General features: G+C 36.3%; 1 protein-coding gene across 22 annotated transcripts in view; it reads left to right on the top strand.

Annotated features, from left to right (window-relative positions):
* The window catches only part of WNK1 (WNK lysine deficient protein kinase 1), a 183,080-nt gene that overhangs the window by 138,294 nt on the left and 25,546 nt on the right, over nucleotides 1–19,240 (top strand). For 13 of the 22 annotated variants that reach the window (XM_056800761.1, XM_007503808.3, XM_056800760.1 and 10 more), the window contains 8 exons: nucleotides 7,410–7,487; nucleotides 11,087–11,236; nucleotides 12,335–12,805; nucleotides 13,772–14,053; nucleotides 14,745–14,833; nucleotides 14,978–15,140; nucleotides 16,562–16,678; nucleotides 17,817–17,990. In XM_056800761.1, the coding sequence (XP_056656739.1) occupies nucleotides 7,410–7,487; nucleotides 11,087–11,236; nucleotides 12,335–12,805; nucleotides 13,772–14,053; nucleotides 14,745–14,833; nucleotides 14,978–15,140; nucleotides 16,562–16,678; nucleotides 17,817–17,990 (1,524 nt within the window). The remainder of the gene's footprint in view (nucleotides 1–7,409; nucleotides 7,488–11,086; nucleotides 11,237–12,334; nucleotides 12,806–13,771; nucleotides 14,054–14,744; nucleotides 14,834–14,977; nucleotides 15,141–16,561; nucleotides 16,679–17,816; nucleotides 17,991–19,240) is intronic. The other 9 variants (XM_056800766.1, XM_056800765.1, XM_056800764.1 and 6 more) reach the window with 3 other exon arrangements.

Genomic DNA, 19,240 nt, shown 5'->3' with positions numbered 1-19,240 from the left:
CTTCATTTGCCCATAGGATTATAAAACATTTGGAGTCCAGTTTAGAAATAATTGTGGTTTTTACTTTTGATTCATAGACATAGCTACAGTGGTTGTGATTATTTATTAAACAGGAATTTTTCTTTGCCTTCTAAAACTGTTTATATTAATATAGTAAGAATTTGACATTTGTGAAGTTTTGGGGTTTTTGTTTTGTTTTGTTTTGTTTTTAAAGAACTTCATGGTTTTTGAGTCTTACCTAGTTTAGATTAGTACATTTTCTCCTAAGAAGTTCAAGCCACTTAAATCATATTGATTCTTCCGATCTAACTTGTGAAGCATGGAAAAGACAAACATTATGTCTCTTTAAAGATGAGCAGTGACCATTTTGCTAATCCAGTAAAACATTTTGTTTATGTTTAGTTGTGTTTTTCCTTAGAGCTACAATTTTCCTAGTATGAGATAGCTTTCAGTCCCAACAAACACCAAAAAAAAATAAAAATAAAATTGTCAGTTTGATGCTTCCTATTAAAGAAGTATAAATTTCCCCCAAGGTATCCAGGACCATTGCAGACTTCATTCCTATGGAACAGACAATGCAGGTGTCTTTTTCTTGTCTGTTCTTGAAACAAACCTACAGACCCCTCAGGTGCATACTTACACTATGTTCCCTGCTTTAATACATATATATATGTTAATTAAAATCATTCCTGTGCATTCACAGATAAAAGGATAATAGTTAGAATATCCTAGAGGGTAATTGGGTATTTGCCTAATAGAATATGAGATAACATTTTATACATCTTCCTGTATGAAAGGGAACAACAGTGAGTTGTCACCCACATGATTTACTTTCAAGTGAATTTACCTATCCTGCTTCATGAGTAGTCCAACCAATATTGACTTGAGTATGTGGGTGGGGGGGTTGTTAACTTCTCATCTCAACTATGCCCCCATTTCTATTACACATTTGGTTGGGTTTTTTTTTTCTCCTAAGTATTGTATTTATCTTCATTTTTTGTTTTTTATTTAGCCTCATCGTGATCGTAGCATGTTGGTTTGTGTTCCCCATCTTTCTGCTGTTCCCTCTATGTCCTGCATCTCTCCCAGTGTTCCTTCTACCCCACCACCAGTGCTGTCTGTACCTCTTTCTCATTCCTACCTTCGGACTGCCCCTGAAGAAACATTTGCTGAAAAACTTTCTAAGGCATTGGAGGATATCCTGCCTATGCACTCTGCCTCTCCACGCAAGCACCGACGCTCCAGCCTGCCTTCCCTCTTTGTCAGTCCTGAATGTTTACTATATACTTCCTGGAAAATGAAGATAAGTCACTATTAAATACATCCAGGCTTTTAGATTCTTAATAAAAATGGAGCAGAGGCTGGAGTATGCCATTGTATTTCTGGAATGTGTTGCTTTTATAGTAAGTTTATTTGTAGGGTCATGATATAATTGCAATGAAACTTTGAAGACAGATGGAGTTTATATGAGAGCCTTCTTTATCCTCCATCCTAAGCTGAAAGGGAGAAAAAAAAATCTAATCCATTTCATAGATTTGAGGTCTATCAAAAAGCTCACTTATACCAAACTATTATCTTCCATCAACTTAAAGCTTATAACAGTGCCTGAAATTGACACTATTGGGGTTTCTCCTTTAGTATAAAATCTCTGTTAAAATACAAAGGTATTACCTGAGAGGCATAATACAAACTTCCTCCTTACTATTTCCACATATTCATTGATCAGTTTAACTCGATTTTTAACAAAAAATATAATGTTCTGCCTAAGGAAATGGAATCAGAACCAGTTGGTTTTTATTAAGGGACGGAGATTAGGGAAGATTTGAAAGGGAAGATGTAAAATATCAGATATTTTCCATTTTCCTTTCTTTGCACAAACAACATACATGTCCTAGCAGTTTTGCAGAGCCAACTAGATGGACTGGTAATTCTTTTTAAAGTTGTCTGCCTATTATGATTATCTTGTTTGAAAATAATATAGCCCAAATTCATAATTTTGGAACAAATCTCAGGTTACACTTGAGATACCCAAAGTTTAGATTTTCTCCTTGCTTAATTCTAAAAGAAAGCCATCATTAAAAGCTGGCTACAGTCTTTTATTTTCATAGAAAAGTTTTCCTAAATATTTGGTTATACTTGAGTGGGAGAATGTTTGGGTATTTCAGTAAAACAAAAAGATATTGTTCCCTTATAGAAATATTCCTCTTTGGCTTAAAGAAGAATTGAAGTTTGATCCTCCTAAAATTGACTTCCAGAGTATATGACATACATGGCTTTCTTCTACCTCTATGGAGATGCTGCTGCTTTTCTAGGGAGGGAGTGATGTAAGTTTTCTAATTTAGGCACCAATTTTTTTCATTAAGAACTACGCTCCAAAGAATATAACTGTAGTTGTCTTATCTCTCTCTTTTTTTTAAAGAATCATCATACTATAGTAAGTTCTTTCATTTCTATAAGATGATGTAGGAACCTGAACATATGTCTTCCAAGAGCTGACATTGTAGGCATTTCTATACCATTATTGAAATCTTAGTCTAATGAAAGAATACAGGGTGATATTTTTAAGTAAGTAGCAGATGGGATCACATTAATGTTTTGCTTTTTTTTTAATCTGCAAAAACATTTGTTTTGATAATTATGCTTATTTGAGTTTTGTCAGATATGATTTCTAGGATCAGAGGCATTAGAGTTCAAAAGGATCTTAAAGATATCTGACTTAACCCCCTGATTTTACAGCCTGAAGAAGAGGCATGACTCTCTTTAGGTTACACAAGAAGTCAGTTACAGAGCCAGGATTAGAACTCTGATTCTCTGACTCAAAATTCAGTACTCTTTCCTCTGCAGTTGGTCAGATTGCTCATTTTACATTTTCAATGCTGAAATCAAAAAATTGTTATTTCCTATTAAAAATGCCATTCAGGTAATATGTTATTCCTCAGATTATTATAGTATATGCCTATGATTGAGTACAAAATACTAGTGTCACAAAATTCATGGATGATTTTGGTCTTATCTAAAGTTTTTAAAATATATTGTGGTGATTAGACATTACTACTTATTTCATTCACAATCTCCTGACATCACCTTGTACTATTTTGGGCAAATATAATGAAAGGTATTTCTCAATCAAATAAGACAGGTTATAGTTTTGCCCTTTTAAGTGGATGTCAGAAAATGAGCTCCTTGAGAGCAGGGATTACCTGTTCTATCTGTATCCCCAGGTCTTAGCATAGTACTTTACATATAGTAAACACTTAAAATACCTTTTATCATTCATTCTTGCTCCATTAGTTATCAAAACTTAGCAGAGTTACCAGTGTATAGTGAATAAAGTGACCATTTGTAAACAAAACTCTAAAATTATAATCCTATAATCACCATGGAGGTTTTTTTTCCCCCATTCTCTGTTGATAAAGAAAAGAAAAGGTGGTTATGATCAGAAAAGCAATTTCTAACCAAAGCAAAGGCTCCCTTTTGTCTGTTTTGCCCTGGATGTATTTAATAGATATTTACAACATTTGTAGAACTTTAAAAAACACATTATTTATTTTTGAAATCTTAGTTTGCAGCAGCAATCTCAAGAGATTATACAGAGCTGCTCTTGAGCAAGCTATACATGTTTAATGTAATTTCGTGTCTAAATGTATGAATTACTTGTCTTATTCATGTTGATACAGCCTCAGTCCATGGTGCATCCGTGTGGGGGAACCCCAACATTCTCAGAACCACAGATATTTTTCCCAACCATTCATGAGCGTCCCGTCTCTTTTTCACCTCCTCCTACCTGCCCACCAAAGGTGGCTATTTCCCAGCGTCGCAAGAGCACCTCCTTCCTGGAATCCCAAACCCGCCACTGCCAGCCCCTGCTAAGGACTCTTGGCCAAAATCTTCGTCCTACCAGTAGTAGCCCAACTAATTGGACAACAGAGGGAGTGTCCATGTTGGGTAAGACAGCCAGTAGAGTTACTGGAGAGCCACAAGTTCATCCTGTGTTTGAACCAACTCAAATTTATAGTGACTGTAGACCTGGACTAGCACCTCCAGAAGAAACTCACTATTTGATGCCAGAAACAGTCTATCTAGCAGGGGTCCATTACCAGCCCCAGGTAGTAGAACACTATGATGGCATAACATACAATTCCCCAGTGCTGTCCAATCCTTCAAAGCAGATTCCTGAACAGAAGCTAATACAAAGTGTTCCTCCCTCAAGCTCTGTCTTTGAATTTCCAGCTGGTCAGGCTTTCCTGGTAGGACACCTTCAAAGTTTGAGGCTAGATTCTGGAGTAAGTCCAGCCTCTCCTCGGTCAAGTGTTTCTGCTCCTATCAGTGCAGATGCTACATGCTTGAAATTTCACCCAATTTTTGTTCCTCATTCTGCACCTGCTGTGTTAACTCATAGCAATGAGGGCAGAACTGGATGTGTTTTTGAATTTCACGTTCACACACCCAGCTCTTCTTCAGGAGAAGGAAGTGATGCTTTATCTCAGCATGTTTACCGGAGTCTTCAGGGTACCACTGACTTTAATCAAGAAGGGTTACCTCCTCAACCAGTTGGATTGCATAGTCGCTTACAGCCTGTGACTGAAGAACAATGTAATTACCCTGGACCAGAATTGACTGTTCCCATCATGGAGCCCAACAGACAGAATTGGCCAGTTGGAAGCCCAGAGTACTCCAGTGATTCATCACAATTGACATCTTCTGATATAGGAGATTTCCAGTCACCTCCCCCTACAGGGGGAACATCTGTACCTTTTGGCTCTGACTTCTCATTACCCTATATCCATCTGCCTCAGACAGTATTACAAGAGTCCCCACTTTTCCTCTGCTTTCCCCAGGGTACCACAGCTCAGCAGGCCTTATCAGCTTCACTCTCTTCAGGAGGATCTACACTCTATCCTCAGGTTATAGGACAAACAAGAATTTTTTTTCTTTAATGATGTTTTAAACTATTCTCTTAAGTACCATTATCATTCTTAAATTTTCTGTCCTTTATTCAAGGAATATTGGATTCTTAAGTTGAGAAAACTTTCACTTAAAAAATGTTTGCATTTGTAAATTGAGTAGGTTACAAGGCATATTTCCCCCATGCAAAAATGAAATATGAGAAGCTGCTAAATATACCTATTAACACATATATCTTTTTCAAGATGGAAACACATAAACAGTAATAGACTTTAACAATTTTTTTTTGCTAGTGATTCACTTGGTCAAACCCATTATCTTATATCTGTGTTTACTGGAAACTCTGGTTTGGATTGGGAAAATGCAGGCTGCTACAATTGAGAATTGAATACCCTTTTGGAAAGGTTGGTTAAGTGTACCAGTAGACCTATCTGATAATGAAATATTTCTTACAGTACTCATGTAATAAAAAAAATGGAGAATTTTCCACATGTCACAGAAAAATTAGTAATTATAGCTTTATGCTTTCTTGTGCATATACTTTTAGAGAGACTTTTTTTTTTAAGGAGAAGGGTTATGGGAATACCAGTTTTTATATAGTCTGAAATCTTTAATTGGTTTAAAAGGGGCTATAAAATAGCATTTTTTAACATGCAACAAAATTAATAAACATTTTTAAACCACCAACAAAACCAGTCAGTATAATCCATAAAGTGATAATCTACCTGGTATGCTAAGTTACAAAGAATTTTTGAGCTATAAATAGTATGTAATTGTACCTTATTAAGCCATTGAAAAAGGCACGTACGGTCACATTTTAATGAATTTCACAAAATTAAAGTATGATTATATGTAATGACCCTTCCACATAAGACCAAGATCAAGGTAATCCAAAATGGGAGCAATATATCACATCTTAAGACATTATAGATTTAAGACATTTCTTTTAAATACTACCCTTTTAAAGCATAAATCATGATTCTTTTATTTCTTTAATTTCCCCCAGATCTAATAATATGGAAGTGTAGTTTTTTAAACCCTTACTTTCCGTCTTGGAATCAATACTGTGTTTTGGTTCCAAGGCAGAAGAGTGATAAGGGCTAAGCAATGGGGGTTATGTGACTTGCCCAGGGTCACACAGCTGGAATGTGTCTGAGGTCAGATTTGAACCCAGGACTTCCCATCTCTAAGCCTGGCTCTCAATCCATTGAGCTACCCAGTTGTCCCCTGAAGGTAGTTTTGATAGAAGTAATCCAAAGAAATTTCCAGAGCCTTGTGACCTAGAACATTACTAAAAATCAAAAAAGTTAAGGAAATTGAAATAGATTAATGAAGCAACATTTCCCACCATTTTATTTCATCTTGGAAAATCTGCATTAGAAAAAACCATATAGGAAAGGGTTGACTTTTATAAAAACCCTATATGTGCTGGATGTTTAGGAGAAATAATGTAAAATCTAAATGGTTTTTTTGTTTGTTTGTTTCTTGACCATCATAATTCTTTCAGTTTTGACGTTAGAACGTTAGTTGGAAGGGTTATAATATCTAATACTTTTATTATTGAGGTACAATTTAAAAGAGGAGCACCAAAAGAAAATACAAATGGGATTAGCATCACAAAAATAATAAATACCATTCCTTTTCCTTAGCTTCCTCTATATAAGCATGCATCTCTTATGTACTGATTAAAACTTCTCATCCTGGGGGCAGCCAGGTAGCTCAGTGGATTGAGAGCCAGTCCTAGAGACAGGAGGTCCTAGGTTTAAATCTGGCCTCAGACACCTCCTAGCTGTATTACCCTGGGCAAGTCTCTTTACCTCCCTTGCCTAGTCCTTAATACTCTTCTGCCTTGGAACCAATACTTAGTGATGAGTCTAATGTGGAAGTGTTTAAATTTAAAACAACTACTTCTCATCCTTATTTTAACTTGAGACTTTTTGAAAACTAAGACATTTCATATATCTGCAAAAGATGATTCATTGATAAACTAATGACATTTTTGAGATAATGCGTTAGCACTTATCACTTGGTTATCCTTTCCTAAATTCCTAACTTAATGGTTTCACCCACTCTCTTTTTCTTGATTTTTTTTTAAATATAAATGTAATTCAAGGTGTTAATCTAATCCTTTACCTTTTTCTTGCTTAAAAAAATTACATCCAACATTCTATCATAGGAATTCTACTTTATATTTTTCTTTATTACTGTTACTTAATTACAATGTAGGATACTGGTCAGAACCTTAGAAAATACTGTTAACTTTTCAGCCATAGATCATTTGAAGTGTCAGAATATATTCTAGAAAGTAATAAACCTTCTCTAACACCACACTTCTTTACTCCCCAAAATTATCCTGTGTGACTTCCCCCAGAAGACTCTGTATATGTTAAGTAATCAGTTGGAAATATTCCATTCTCCTCAGCTACTCATATAAACTTTGATATTTGTTACAAAAACAAATTTTTCTTTTAAGATTTTTCTCATTTCCATTATTGTCTACACAGGCACAGAGCCAGAGTCATCTGGCTTCTAGTAACTTGACTGGTATTCCATCTTCTCAAACAGCACAACATGTTCAGCAGGTATGAATAGCTTTTAATACATATGTTTATTTTAAAATTATAAATAAGCAGAAAATGATACTACAGTTCTACACCAATTCCTCAAAAACTTTAATGAATTGTATTCCTTTTTTTTTTTCAAGTAACAAGCTTAGTTAGAGAGGAAAGCAATAATTAAGACATAATTTTACTGTTAAATATCTTAAATGTAGTCAGAAACAACTCGCAAGCATAATTTAAGATGATTCTATAAACTTTAGTTAATACTTCATATATCCCTCATATGTTTTTCCATGTAAATGATTTTTCCAAATAGCTAAAGTTTAGCCCTTATACCAAAAGGGCAGGTTATCTAAAGCAGGACATTTTAGGTCCTGAAATCAATCAAATAGGAGATCATGGAGAATTCAGCAGACTTGGAAATGGCAGAGTTGGTCAGTAGGGCTCATTAGTCAAACCCAAATATTTGGAATCATTATAGAAAGCATACGGGAAGATCTTTGGCAGTATTTTGCTGTAGTTTTAAACAAGATGGACATGTGCATTGCTGGCTATATTCAGTATAATCAGCACTGGTTTTCTAGGTGCTGAAGCCAGCATTAGAAAATGAAGCCAGAGTCAGGGCTGGGGCAATCCCAAGCCTTTTATAAAGTAAATCAGTTTCCTATAGTATTTCTGGATTTGGGGTTGTTATTTTTTTAAATTCTGTCTCAATTCATAGGACCCTATGCAGAAATAACACAAAATAGAAATGCATCCTGTTGAGTTATACACCAGTGCATTTTTATAAGGAAATGTCATATGAGCCATTATTCTTTTTTTTAATGCCACATTTAGTATGATTTTGAATCTTTTATCAAAATTTCACATTTCCTTTCCTATGTACATTTGATGCTACTTCCTTCATTTCCTTTTAAAGATGATAAAAAACTAAATAACTAAGGTCAAGAACTATATGTTTGAGTAAGGATCTGCATGAGTACTAGAGATTCTCTTTGTGAAAGGCCTGACTTCACTTTCAGGTTTGGGGCAGTGTTCCAAAACTTGAATAAATGAGATGTTGATGTACTAAGATGTGTATAATTTACTAATATTTAAATTAAATATCTGATTAACTATTATTCACAGTGATGAAAATGGTTTACAGTGGTCTGGTTTGGTACATCTAAATATTTTTCACCAACAGCTTTATAACCTATACATACTTACGTTTCAAAAGTCTTAATTGTTCACATGCAATATACAAAATCACATCATTTGTGTGAGAGTGTTTTGTTTTTCCATTTGATTTTGAGACTAGGTCTCCCAGAATGGAAGATTAGTAGTCTCTCATGGGCCCAATCACACTGTTAATAGATATAAATACTTTGACCTACTCTGTTTCCAACCTGTTCTCTTTAAGCACCCTCTGCTTCAGGACTCGCTGTATTAGTCCTGGATTTAGTGTGAACACTCATTCCAATTAGCCCACTGCAGCTTTGAATATCTGAGCACCAGCCTCGGCCTCCCTGGTATCTGGGATTATAAGCATGTGCCACCATTCCTCAATGCATTACATAGTGTAAGGAGTTTATTTGGTTCAACCTGTACTTGATCAAATTTTACAGTCTTCAATATTGTCAAAGGTTGTCAATTGAGCATTTAAATCAAAATCTTCAGGAAAGGGGAATCCAGCTTTTAGATGGTTTTGATTGTTTGGAAATCTTTCCTTAAACCAAGTCAAAATTTCTCTCTTTGTACCTTCTATCCATTGTTCCTGCTTCTGCACTCTGTACAGAAAAACAAGTCTAAACCTTTAAAATACTTAAAGGCAGCTAGATTCCATGTCCCTCACCAAGTCTTTTCCAAGCAAAGCTACCCAAATTTCTTTAAATCTCAAATACCATCTTTTTTTTTGTCCTTACTGACTTGGCTGGTCATCATCTGAATAATTATTTTGCTTGTCAGTGATCTTCCTAAAATATGATGCCAAAATGTAACCATTTTCCCAGTAAAACAATCACCTTTCTCAGAGTATCCTAAGATATTAGCTTTTTCCTTCCTTATAAACCATTGATTCATATTGAGCATACAATTCACTAAAATCCTTAGAACTATTTTCATAAATTTATCTAACAATAACTTACTTATTCTATAATTATAAATTTGAACTTTTTAAACTGAATGTAATACTTTGCATTTATTTCATCTAGTTCATCAGGTTCAGATATGAGTATTAACTATATAGAGATGGTGATGAAACCAATGAGAACCAATGGTATCAGTACATGAGAAGAATATAAAGACAAAAGAGAAGCAACCCAGAACAGGACCTTGGAATATACCCACAATTAGGGAACATAATCTGGCACAGGAGCTTGAGAAGGAATGGTCAGACTGATGGGGTGGGGAGAGCCATATTACAAAAACCCAGAGAGGAAAGAATACCTAGGAAGAGATATTGTCACATACATTAGAGACATATTATTTGAGGAAAGGCCTTAGATGAATGTAGTTAAAAAATTATTGTTAACTAAGAGAGAAATTTCAATTGACTGGTAAGGTGAGAAAAGTCACATTGCAGAGAGTTAAGACAATAAAAGAAGAGATAGAGGGAACAGATTGTAGACAGCTTTTCAGAGAGGTTGGGTAAAAAGGGAACAACATGGGTAGGAGAGAAAACAGATGTTTATTTATTGAAAGAAAATTTTAAAAAATTTAAGGGAAATGATATATAAGACAATAGCTTATGAGCATCATATGTTCTATTGAAGTTTTTTTTTTTTTTAAGAAAGGGGGGCTACTTTGTAGGGGACAGGAAAGAATCAGTAGAGAGGGAGAAATCGAAGGTTCAGGAGAGGTTTGGAATAATAATAGGGGCAATCTTTTTGAAGAATACTGAAGGAGATGGGATCCAAGGGTATGTTAGTTGGGGTTGACCTTTACAAAGAGACACATCTTTCTTAGATATTAGAGGAAAAAAAGACATAAAGTTAGTGGATGTCAGGAGGTTTTAAGATGAGGGGAAAAGAAGAAGAGGGATCCCTTAATGAATGACCTCTATTTTTTTCTCATTAAAATATGAGGTAAGGTCCTGGTATGGAAAAGTTTTGATCAAGTGCTGGGTTGAATATGATAAAATAAAAAATTTGCCTTGCTGCGCAGTAAAGTAACATTTGTCATGGACTCAGTGTTCCCAGTTACATCACTTCTTCAATTCTATTTGGTCCTAAATGTATAGGAGCAGAGGGGGCAAGAAAAACCCACATTTAGGGTTTGCCAAGGCATAAGTAACATTAGAATAGAGGAGCAAAGGAACAAGAAGAATAGTACAGAATTGAACTGGTTAACTAAAGAGTGATATTTCAGAAAGGAGGAGAATGTATCTAGTGCTAGGGTAATTAATGCCTTGGTAAAATACAGAGTAATAAAAAGATTGAAGGTCATATAACTAATGGGTTATTTTGAGGAGAAAACTATTGGTCATGTGTTCTTAACTTACCAGTCATTCTTGCTTTTTAAAGAGAATTCAATTTATCTTTATGCATGAAACTTATCTAAGGACCTTAGGAAGAACATTTATTTCCTTGAAAATATGCAAATAATGACCTGGATTAAAAACTCTTCCTTTTTAACTACAGGGTGTACAACAGGCAGCCCCTCCTCAGCCAACAGGGCAATATCTTCTTCCCCAGTCAGCAGCATCTGGTATGGCTACAACAGCACAGCCAGTGACTCAGCCTCAGCTCCCGCAGGTCTTGCCAATGCCTCAAGTATCAGTTGGGAAGCAGGTAAATCATTAAGTTCTGATATATGCAGTTACCTGCATGCATCTAAGGCCTTAAAGAATTTGTGCCTTCTTTCCTCATGATGAAATGCCTGCCAAAGAGAGTGTTTTCATCATCCCAAAGTAAAGTAGAAGTTACTTTTATGCATTGTTCATGTGGACCAAAAAATGCTGACAGCAGGAGCAAAGGGGACTTCAAGAACTTTTGGAACTGTCTGCCTAAAGCGAATGTGACAGCCTCTTAATAAAGAAGGAAATAGTGTGGTAGAACTTCTGTAAGATTGTCTGGCAATGTTTTTAATGATTTGGACTTAGAATTACCTTGTCTAATATTAATTTGTTTATTCTATATATTGGTGGCCAAAATATCTAGTGCTATAGATTATGAACTACATGGAAATTTTCATGTTTAGAAGCTAATCTACTTCCTTCCTGATACTTTATTTCCAGGACCATAGTCTGCATACAATGCATTTGTCCTTTGCTTTGGTTTTTTCTAATTGCTTCCAAGCATGCCATCTTAAGAATCACACTAAAGAAGCCAAAGTTAACTTTTGTTGCATGTTCTAGCTTTTTTTTTTTAATATTTCATTAATGTTTGCTATGCTTTGTGATAATTCCTTTTACTATATGTTGGCATAGTGGCTTGTCACCAGTTTATTCTTTCAACAGATATTGAAAACCTACTCTGTGCAAGGTACAAGTATTAGAAAAGATTCTAAAAACAATGTGAACACAGTCATTGACTCCTCAGTGGAGACAAGAATGTTTTGCTTAAAGAAGAGTTTTGATTTAGTCAGTCTAATTGTATTTACAAGTCTGGTCAGTTTCAGCAAATTATCTGTGAAAAGATGTTATTTTTAGTGTCTCACAAGAAAACAACAAAATTTCCTACAAATGTAATTTTGGGACAATAGCCTCTCTGCCAGCTACTTTTCTAATAGCGGTCTCCCTTGTTCTTTAGTGACATTTGTACTGGGTTGTTTTTTGTTTTGTTTTGTTTTGTTTTTTAATTATTTCCTTCTTTTGGCTAATAAGTAAATCTTGCTTTTGGCTTCCTTTTTTAAAAAAAGGTCTATCTATTTTTTCTTTACTTTCCCAGCTTCCTGTTTCCCAGCCAGTATCGACCGTTCAAGGCGAACCTCAGATACCAGTTGCAGCACCTTCCCTTGCACAGCCCTCAGTTACCCCATCTCTCTCTGGTGCTCATTTCCTCCCCATGGGCCAGCCACTTCCAACATCCTTACTCCCACAGTTCTCAGTCTCTCAGATTCCCATGTCAACTCCTCTTGTCTCTGTGGCTCAGACAGGTTTCCCATCCCTGCCAAACTCTATGGCATCTGGCATTAACCAGCCCCTGCTCACCTTGGCCTCATCTGCTGCAGCAGCTGCTATCCCTGTGGGATCAACTGTGGTCCCTAGTCAGCTTCCCACCCTTTTGCAGCCTGTTACTCAGCTGCCAAGTCAGGCTCACCCACAACTCCTTCAGCCAGCAATTCAGTCCATAGGAATACCAGCTAACCTTGGACAAGCTGCTGAGACTTCACTTCCCTCTGGAGAATCTCTATACCAGGTATTGTGCTAGAGTGAGCAAAAAGCCAGGGTCAGCTCTTCTATAGCCCAAGCCTGACCTTATACATGATAAGGCCACAAGGGTTTGGCTACAGTAATCATACACCAGGAAACTTTAACTTTTTCTTCCATGCAGTATAACATGTCAACAAGGATTATTGATTCCAATTGTAAAAATAAAGCAACAATATGAAACAACATAAGCATTTCCTGCACCATATTCTGGAAGGAGAGGGAGCATCCTAAGTGTACATCTTATTGCAGTCATTTAAAAAGCAAGGCAAAAACTTCAGCATTCAACTTAAATTGTTGAACTGTGAGAAGTGGATAAACTAGTATTCTGATTGAGAATTCACTAACATCTGACTTGTTTCAAAGCTAGAAAATATCAAGTTTTATAACAATAGTAAATTAAATAGTTAACATGATAATAAGAATAAAAGTTCAACATCTGATCTTGTATCTATCTAGTCTAATAGCTAAAGCTAAAGTGGAGTTTTATTGTGTTCTTTATCTTTGAAATGAAATATTTCCTGAGTAGATAGTGATCACCCTAATAGCATATAGTTAGTAACTTAGTACTATCTCTATCTCTAAAGTCTGTTTCCAAAATTGGTGAGAAACTTTCCAGAGGTTTCCCAGTAGGGACATTAATTATTTAACTTTTGGAAAGCTAATGAAATAACAATGACAGACCCTGGGTGGTCTCCTATTTGAGATAATCAAAAGATGTAACTATTGCTTTTCCATAGGGAATCTGAAGATCCTTCCTTTCTCTTTAAAAAAATCCATGTTTGTCCAGTCACCTAATATTACTCTCCAAAATGGTCTTTGGATGTGGTGAAAATAGAGAAAGAGATTGTGCTTTAACTCCTCCCTGCTATGTGTGATTATTTTATATCTGTTGCTGGTTTGCTTATTTGATGACCCAGCCTGCACTAACTCAGCTCCCTCATTTCTGTCGCAGGGTTTCCCACCTCGACTGCCACCTCAATACCCAGGAGACTCAAATATTATTCCCTCCTCCACCGTGGCTTCTGTTTGCGTCCCTTCTACAGTTCTATCCCCTCCCTTGCCCTCGGAAGCGTTGGCTCCATCAGGGTACCTTCCTGCAGTTGTGCAGCCTTATATGGAGCCAAGTGTTTTAGTTCCTGTGGGTGGTCTAGGAGGACAGGTTCAAGTACCCCAGCCAGCAATGAGCTTAGCACAGCAGGCCCCCTCTGCACCCTCCCAGCAAGCAGCTCTGGAGGTAAATGAAATCTCTGCATGTGTGTGTGGGAAGCATAAATCTGATGGGATAAAAATTATGGCCAGTGTAAATTTGGGTTCTCCGTTCTTGGAATTCATTTGGACACCATTACCAACTAACTTATGAATGACTTTCTCTTACAGCAGAATGACATGCCAATGTGGGGGCCTTGTTGCCACTGGCTGTTCTGTTGGGAAGTGAGTGTGCCTCCGAGAGGCTTAGACCTGTTAGCACTTCACTTCTTGCTAGTTCTGTAGATCTTATTCTTGTCTTCTCACCAACTCTCTTGCCATTGGCAGTCCTGAGAGTATCTCATCCTGCTGTGCTCCCAGCAGCCCCTTTGTCCTGCTGGGAGAGAGATCTGAATCATCTTTGCACTTTGCTCTGCCTGCCCTGTTGCACATTCTCCTGGTAAGATGCTGGCTGCATGGCAAGTTGTAGTGTCACACTGTCTAGTGGACATGATGGCTGATCTCACTGTGCAGTCTACACCAGAGACTGGCCAATAGAATCCTCCTTTTGAGTTGTAAAACAACTATCTAGATGCTGGATGTTGAAGACTTTCCTAGTGAGGTAGTGCTTCTAGGACTTAGGGGGAGGAATAGAAGAATTCTTAAGGGTAGCTTAGTGGGTAATGAAAGAAAAATAAAATTTTGACCTATGGCACTCAGATCATTCTTTCTTTTCACAGAGTACTCAAGGAGTTTCCCAAGCCAGTCCTCCAGAACCTGTGCCATCATCACAGCCACAGACTACCACATTGGTATCCTCTATAGATAGGTAAGGGTACAATTAGAAATTCTCTTTTTTTTAAAATTATGGGTGGAATGGATTCCACTTGCATGTTTAGGTCTTACCATTGATATAATTTCAGGATTAAAAACAGCTTCATAGATCTGAGTTACCATTCTTTTTTTTTTTTAGTGCACACTCAGATGTAGCTTCAGGTATGAGTGATGGCAATGAGAATGTTCCATCATCCAGTGGGAGGCATGAAGGGAGAACTACAAAACGTCATTATCGAAAGTCTGTAAGGAGTCGTTCCCGTCATGAGAAGACTACTCGCCCTAAGTTGAGAATTCTTAATGTGAGTATGAGCCTCTCAGACCTCATCCTTTATTATAAGAAGTTAGGGCTAAAAGGGACTTTACAGATTATCTAATCTAGTTTTTTCATGTTATAGTTGAAGAACCTAAGGCCCAGAGAGATTAAATGGCTTACCCAAGATCATACATTTAGTTAATAACAGGTGACAAAAGAGAATTAATTCTCCTGATACCCACTGCACAATTCTTTTCACTATATCATGCTGCCTTTCTTGAGTTTTATAGCAATAGTTTAACTGCTTCCCCTCCTCTTACTTGAGCTATAGACCATCCTGAAATAACATGACATTTTTGAGTAAGCTGAATTATACCACAAAAGTTCCATAGGGTAAATTTATCCTTTTCATATAGCTATACATTTAGCATTATCAAAGTATTTAAAGACTAGTATGATATCAATGATACCTTGTCAAACTTCTTTGGTTTCTCTCTAAAAATAGAAATCTCTAAAAATAAAAAATGAAGTCAGGCATTGAGATTGTCTATATGAGAGAGGCTGACTCAAAATTAAACTATGTTTATGAAAAATTCATCACCAGGTTTAGCCACAGGATGGATAATAATTTTTCTTGGACATAGTATCTCTCAGAAACTATTTGCTAAGACACAGAGTCTGTTGTATCTATCAGTAGAAGGAAGAGCCCACATTGGTAAAATGAGAAATTCTTAAAATCTCAGAGTAGGCAACTTTATAATCCTTTGTTTTGTCCAAGTAATTTTCCTTCAACCACATTTCTAGAGAAAATTACTTCTATTTTTCTTAACCACATGTGTAGAAAAATAGTTCACGTACTCATTTTAAAAGGAGCTGGTGGCCTAAGTGTTCATTCCTCCCAAACCATGCAATAAAAGACAAGTGAGTAGTTTGAGGACCAATATAATTACACTATACTGGAGGTCATATTCTTCTCACTCCACAAAGAAAGGAACAAAACTGGTATCTGTTCTACTTTGAGGAATAGTGGCAACACTATTACACTTCAGCTTTGAAAATAAGTTGTAATCTATACGCTTTTTCATCTTGCCACACTTATGTGAGAATAATATTTCCAATACATTGCTCTGACTTTGATCACATATTGACCTTTTTCAGAAACTTTTGTGGCTATCAATTTCCTCTAAGATGCAATACAAATTACTTGACCAAGTATTAGGGGGCCTCTCAGAATCTGCCTCCTTTCCATTCTATTTAACATTACCCTCTACTCTTTGTTCTCACCAAAGGGAACTAATAGCCATTCCCCTGAAAGCATTCTCTCCTCTGCTAAGTAATATCTGTGTAGTCTTGGGCAAAATGCCTCAGGTTCTTTATCTGTAAAATATAGGGGTCAGAGTAGATAATCTTGAAAGCCTCCACTTCTAATAATAAACATTGTTCTACAAGATGTTCTTATTCTTTCAGGTGTCGAACAAAGGAGACAGAGTCGTGGAATGCCAGTTGGAGACTCACAACCGGAAAATGGTTACATTCAAATTTGACCTGGATGGTGACAATCCTGAGGAGATAGCATCAATTATGGTATAGTTGATATTAGTTGATGTTCAGAACCTTACCTTGTTAGTTATAAGCTATGTAAACTCCCTTGAGAGCAAAACCAAGTACCAGTGAATTCAGTTATCTCTAATGTTCCTCAAATTTTTCTCTGCTTTTTAGGATCTTTGTCATAGAGAATAGAATAAAAGATCTATCTTCCATTTTCATTTTGTGCTTATCACATTCTTCAGGTCTTTAGTTTGTGCTTTTACCTTGTCATGTAGGATTGTATGTGGTTAGTTTAAAAACAACTTAAAATTAAAACATTAAAATGGATCAAATACCAAGTTATTTGGAGTACAAGTAGAATTGTGATTTTTTTTTCCCTTCCTAGAAAGAATTCTCTTTGTTGTAACATGTTCCAAAGCCTTAAACTTGGTTGTCAGGATTCTCATTAGCCTAATTTCCTTACTCTGCAATTCTCTTCTCAGTGGAAATGGAGAACAGCTATTTGCCAGAATGAGTACAATTCTCTTAGCTATTACCTACTATTGTACCATTTTTGGACACTTGATAATGAAATTCTGTGACCCAATGAATATAAAGACTATAGTAAAAAACAAGTTTTCCAAGGTAATAAATTAAGAATCGAAACCTCCTGTTTTTAGAATAAATATCAACCTCTTAAATATTTTTACTACTTTTTTAGAAGCAAATATGTTTTAGCAGTGCTAGAACATGTGGAGAAGTCAAAAGTTTGTCCGCATAAATCAATTTCAGTTTGTTATCCCAAAGCAAATACAAGTTGCCCATAATTAAGAATTCTTGGTTTATTCTTCCATGAAACTAAAAGTTTGATTTAAACTGCATCTATAATGAATAAAAATAAATGAAGCTTCATAGATGAACCTTTTCTGTGCTAGAAATTGGAATTGGAATTCATATCTCAGCTAAATAACTTAGTGGTATGCAAGCTATATTATTGTCCCTCCCTGATGATAAGCCTTCTTCTCACTTCTTCATGATCGTCTTAGAACTGAGGATGGTTACTTTTCAGAATTGAAAAGTTCTTAAATCCAGGAATTCCAAGTGAACTTTATTTTTTTAAATGCCTGTTGGTTTAGATACACAAGAATCATTGGCCCTGTTCCCAGGAACACCAAAAATTATGTTTCTTTTATAGGTGAACAATGATTTTATTCTAGCAACAGAGAGAGACTCATTTGTGGATCAGGTTCGAGAAATCATTGAAAAGGCTGATGAAATGCTCAGCGAGGATGTCAGTGTGGAACCAGAAGGTGACCAAGGATCAGAAAACTTACAAGCAAAAGATGACTATGGTTTTTCAGGATCCCAGGTAGGGTTGATCTATGAGGATTATCAAAAATATTCATAGAATGTTACAGATACGGCTGTTTGGCATCTTTAACAACCTAGGAACAGTAATATAAATTTAAGAATTGAACTTTTTGTTTCCTACTTGTTGAAATGATTATTTATATAATCTCAACTGGTCCTCACTGTAGCAGGGCACCACTTTTATAACCTCCTCCTCCCAAAGTAATTCACTTTCCTCACCATAGCAATTTTCATAAACCTTTTTGTATCTTCTCAAACCTAACATGGTTCTCCTTTTCCCCTTCATGTTTTTAGCTGCACTCTTGCCTCATATTTCACAAAAAAAGAGAGAAAGAGAAACCATTCACAAGAGCTATCTTTCTCCCCTCCTCCTCATCTCACATCACTAAGCTATTTCTACATTTTCTTCTCTTCGCCCCTGTCTCACATGAAGAAGAGATAGCTTCCCTACTGTCTTAAACATGCCCATGTCTCCCCTACTCTCAAAAAACTGTCACTTGGTCTGACCATCTCTTATATCTCATCCTATCTCTCTTCCCTCTTCTGACTAAACTTCTTGAATAGGTCATCTATAGTATAATGCTTCCATTTCCTTTCTTCTTGTTCCTTTCTGTTCCCTTCTTAGCACTGCATTCTGACATTCAGCATTGTCACTCCATCAGTACTGCTCTCTCCAAAATTACCAATGATCTCATCTTAATTACCTAATTAATGACCTTTTCTCAGTCTTCATCCTTTTTAACTTATGAGGCTTTTGACACTGTCCATCACCTTCTTCTGGATACTCTCTTCTCTAGATTTTCATGCCACTGTTTTCTCTGTTGGTTCTCCTACTATTTGTCTAGACAGTCTCCCTTGCTGTCCCTTTATCCAGGTCATGCCTCCATAGGTATCTACCAAGACTGGATCTTGGATCTTCTTGAACCTCTATACCATTTCATTTGGTGATTTCATCAACTGTCATAGATGCAATTATCATCTCTATTTAGATGATTCTAGCCCTGATCTTACTCCTGACTTTCAGTCTTGCGTCTCCAACTACCTCATTAATATCCTGAACTCAGTATGTACAAAACTGAGTTTGTTATCTTTTGCCCCAAACCCTCCCCTCTTCCTAATTTCTCTCTTACCTTCGTCTTTTCCGTCACCCAGACTCACAACCAAGGTCTCATCCTATACTCCATTGTCTCTTACCTGCCTTATCCAATCATATCTATTTTTGTAACATCTTTAACATAGATTCTTTTC

Source organism: Monodelphis domestica, chromosome 5 (genome assembly GCF_027887165.1).
Source record: "Monodelphis domestica isolate mMonDom1 chromosome 5, mMonDom1.pri, whole genome shotgun sequence".
Lineage (NCBI taxonomy): Eukaryota > Metazoa > Chordata > Mammalia > Didelphimorphia > Didelphidae > Monodelphis > Monodelphis domestica.
Note: the sequence above shows the minus strand (reverse complement) of the source record. Positions and strands in the feature narration are given on the sequence as shown.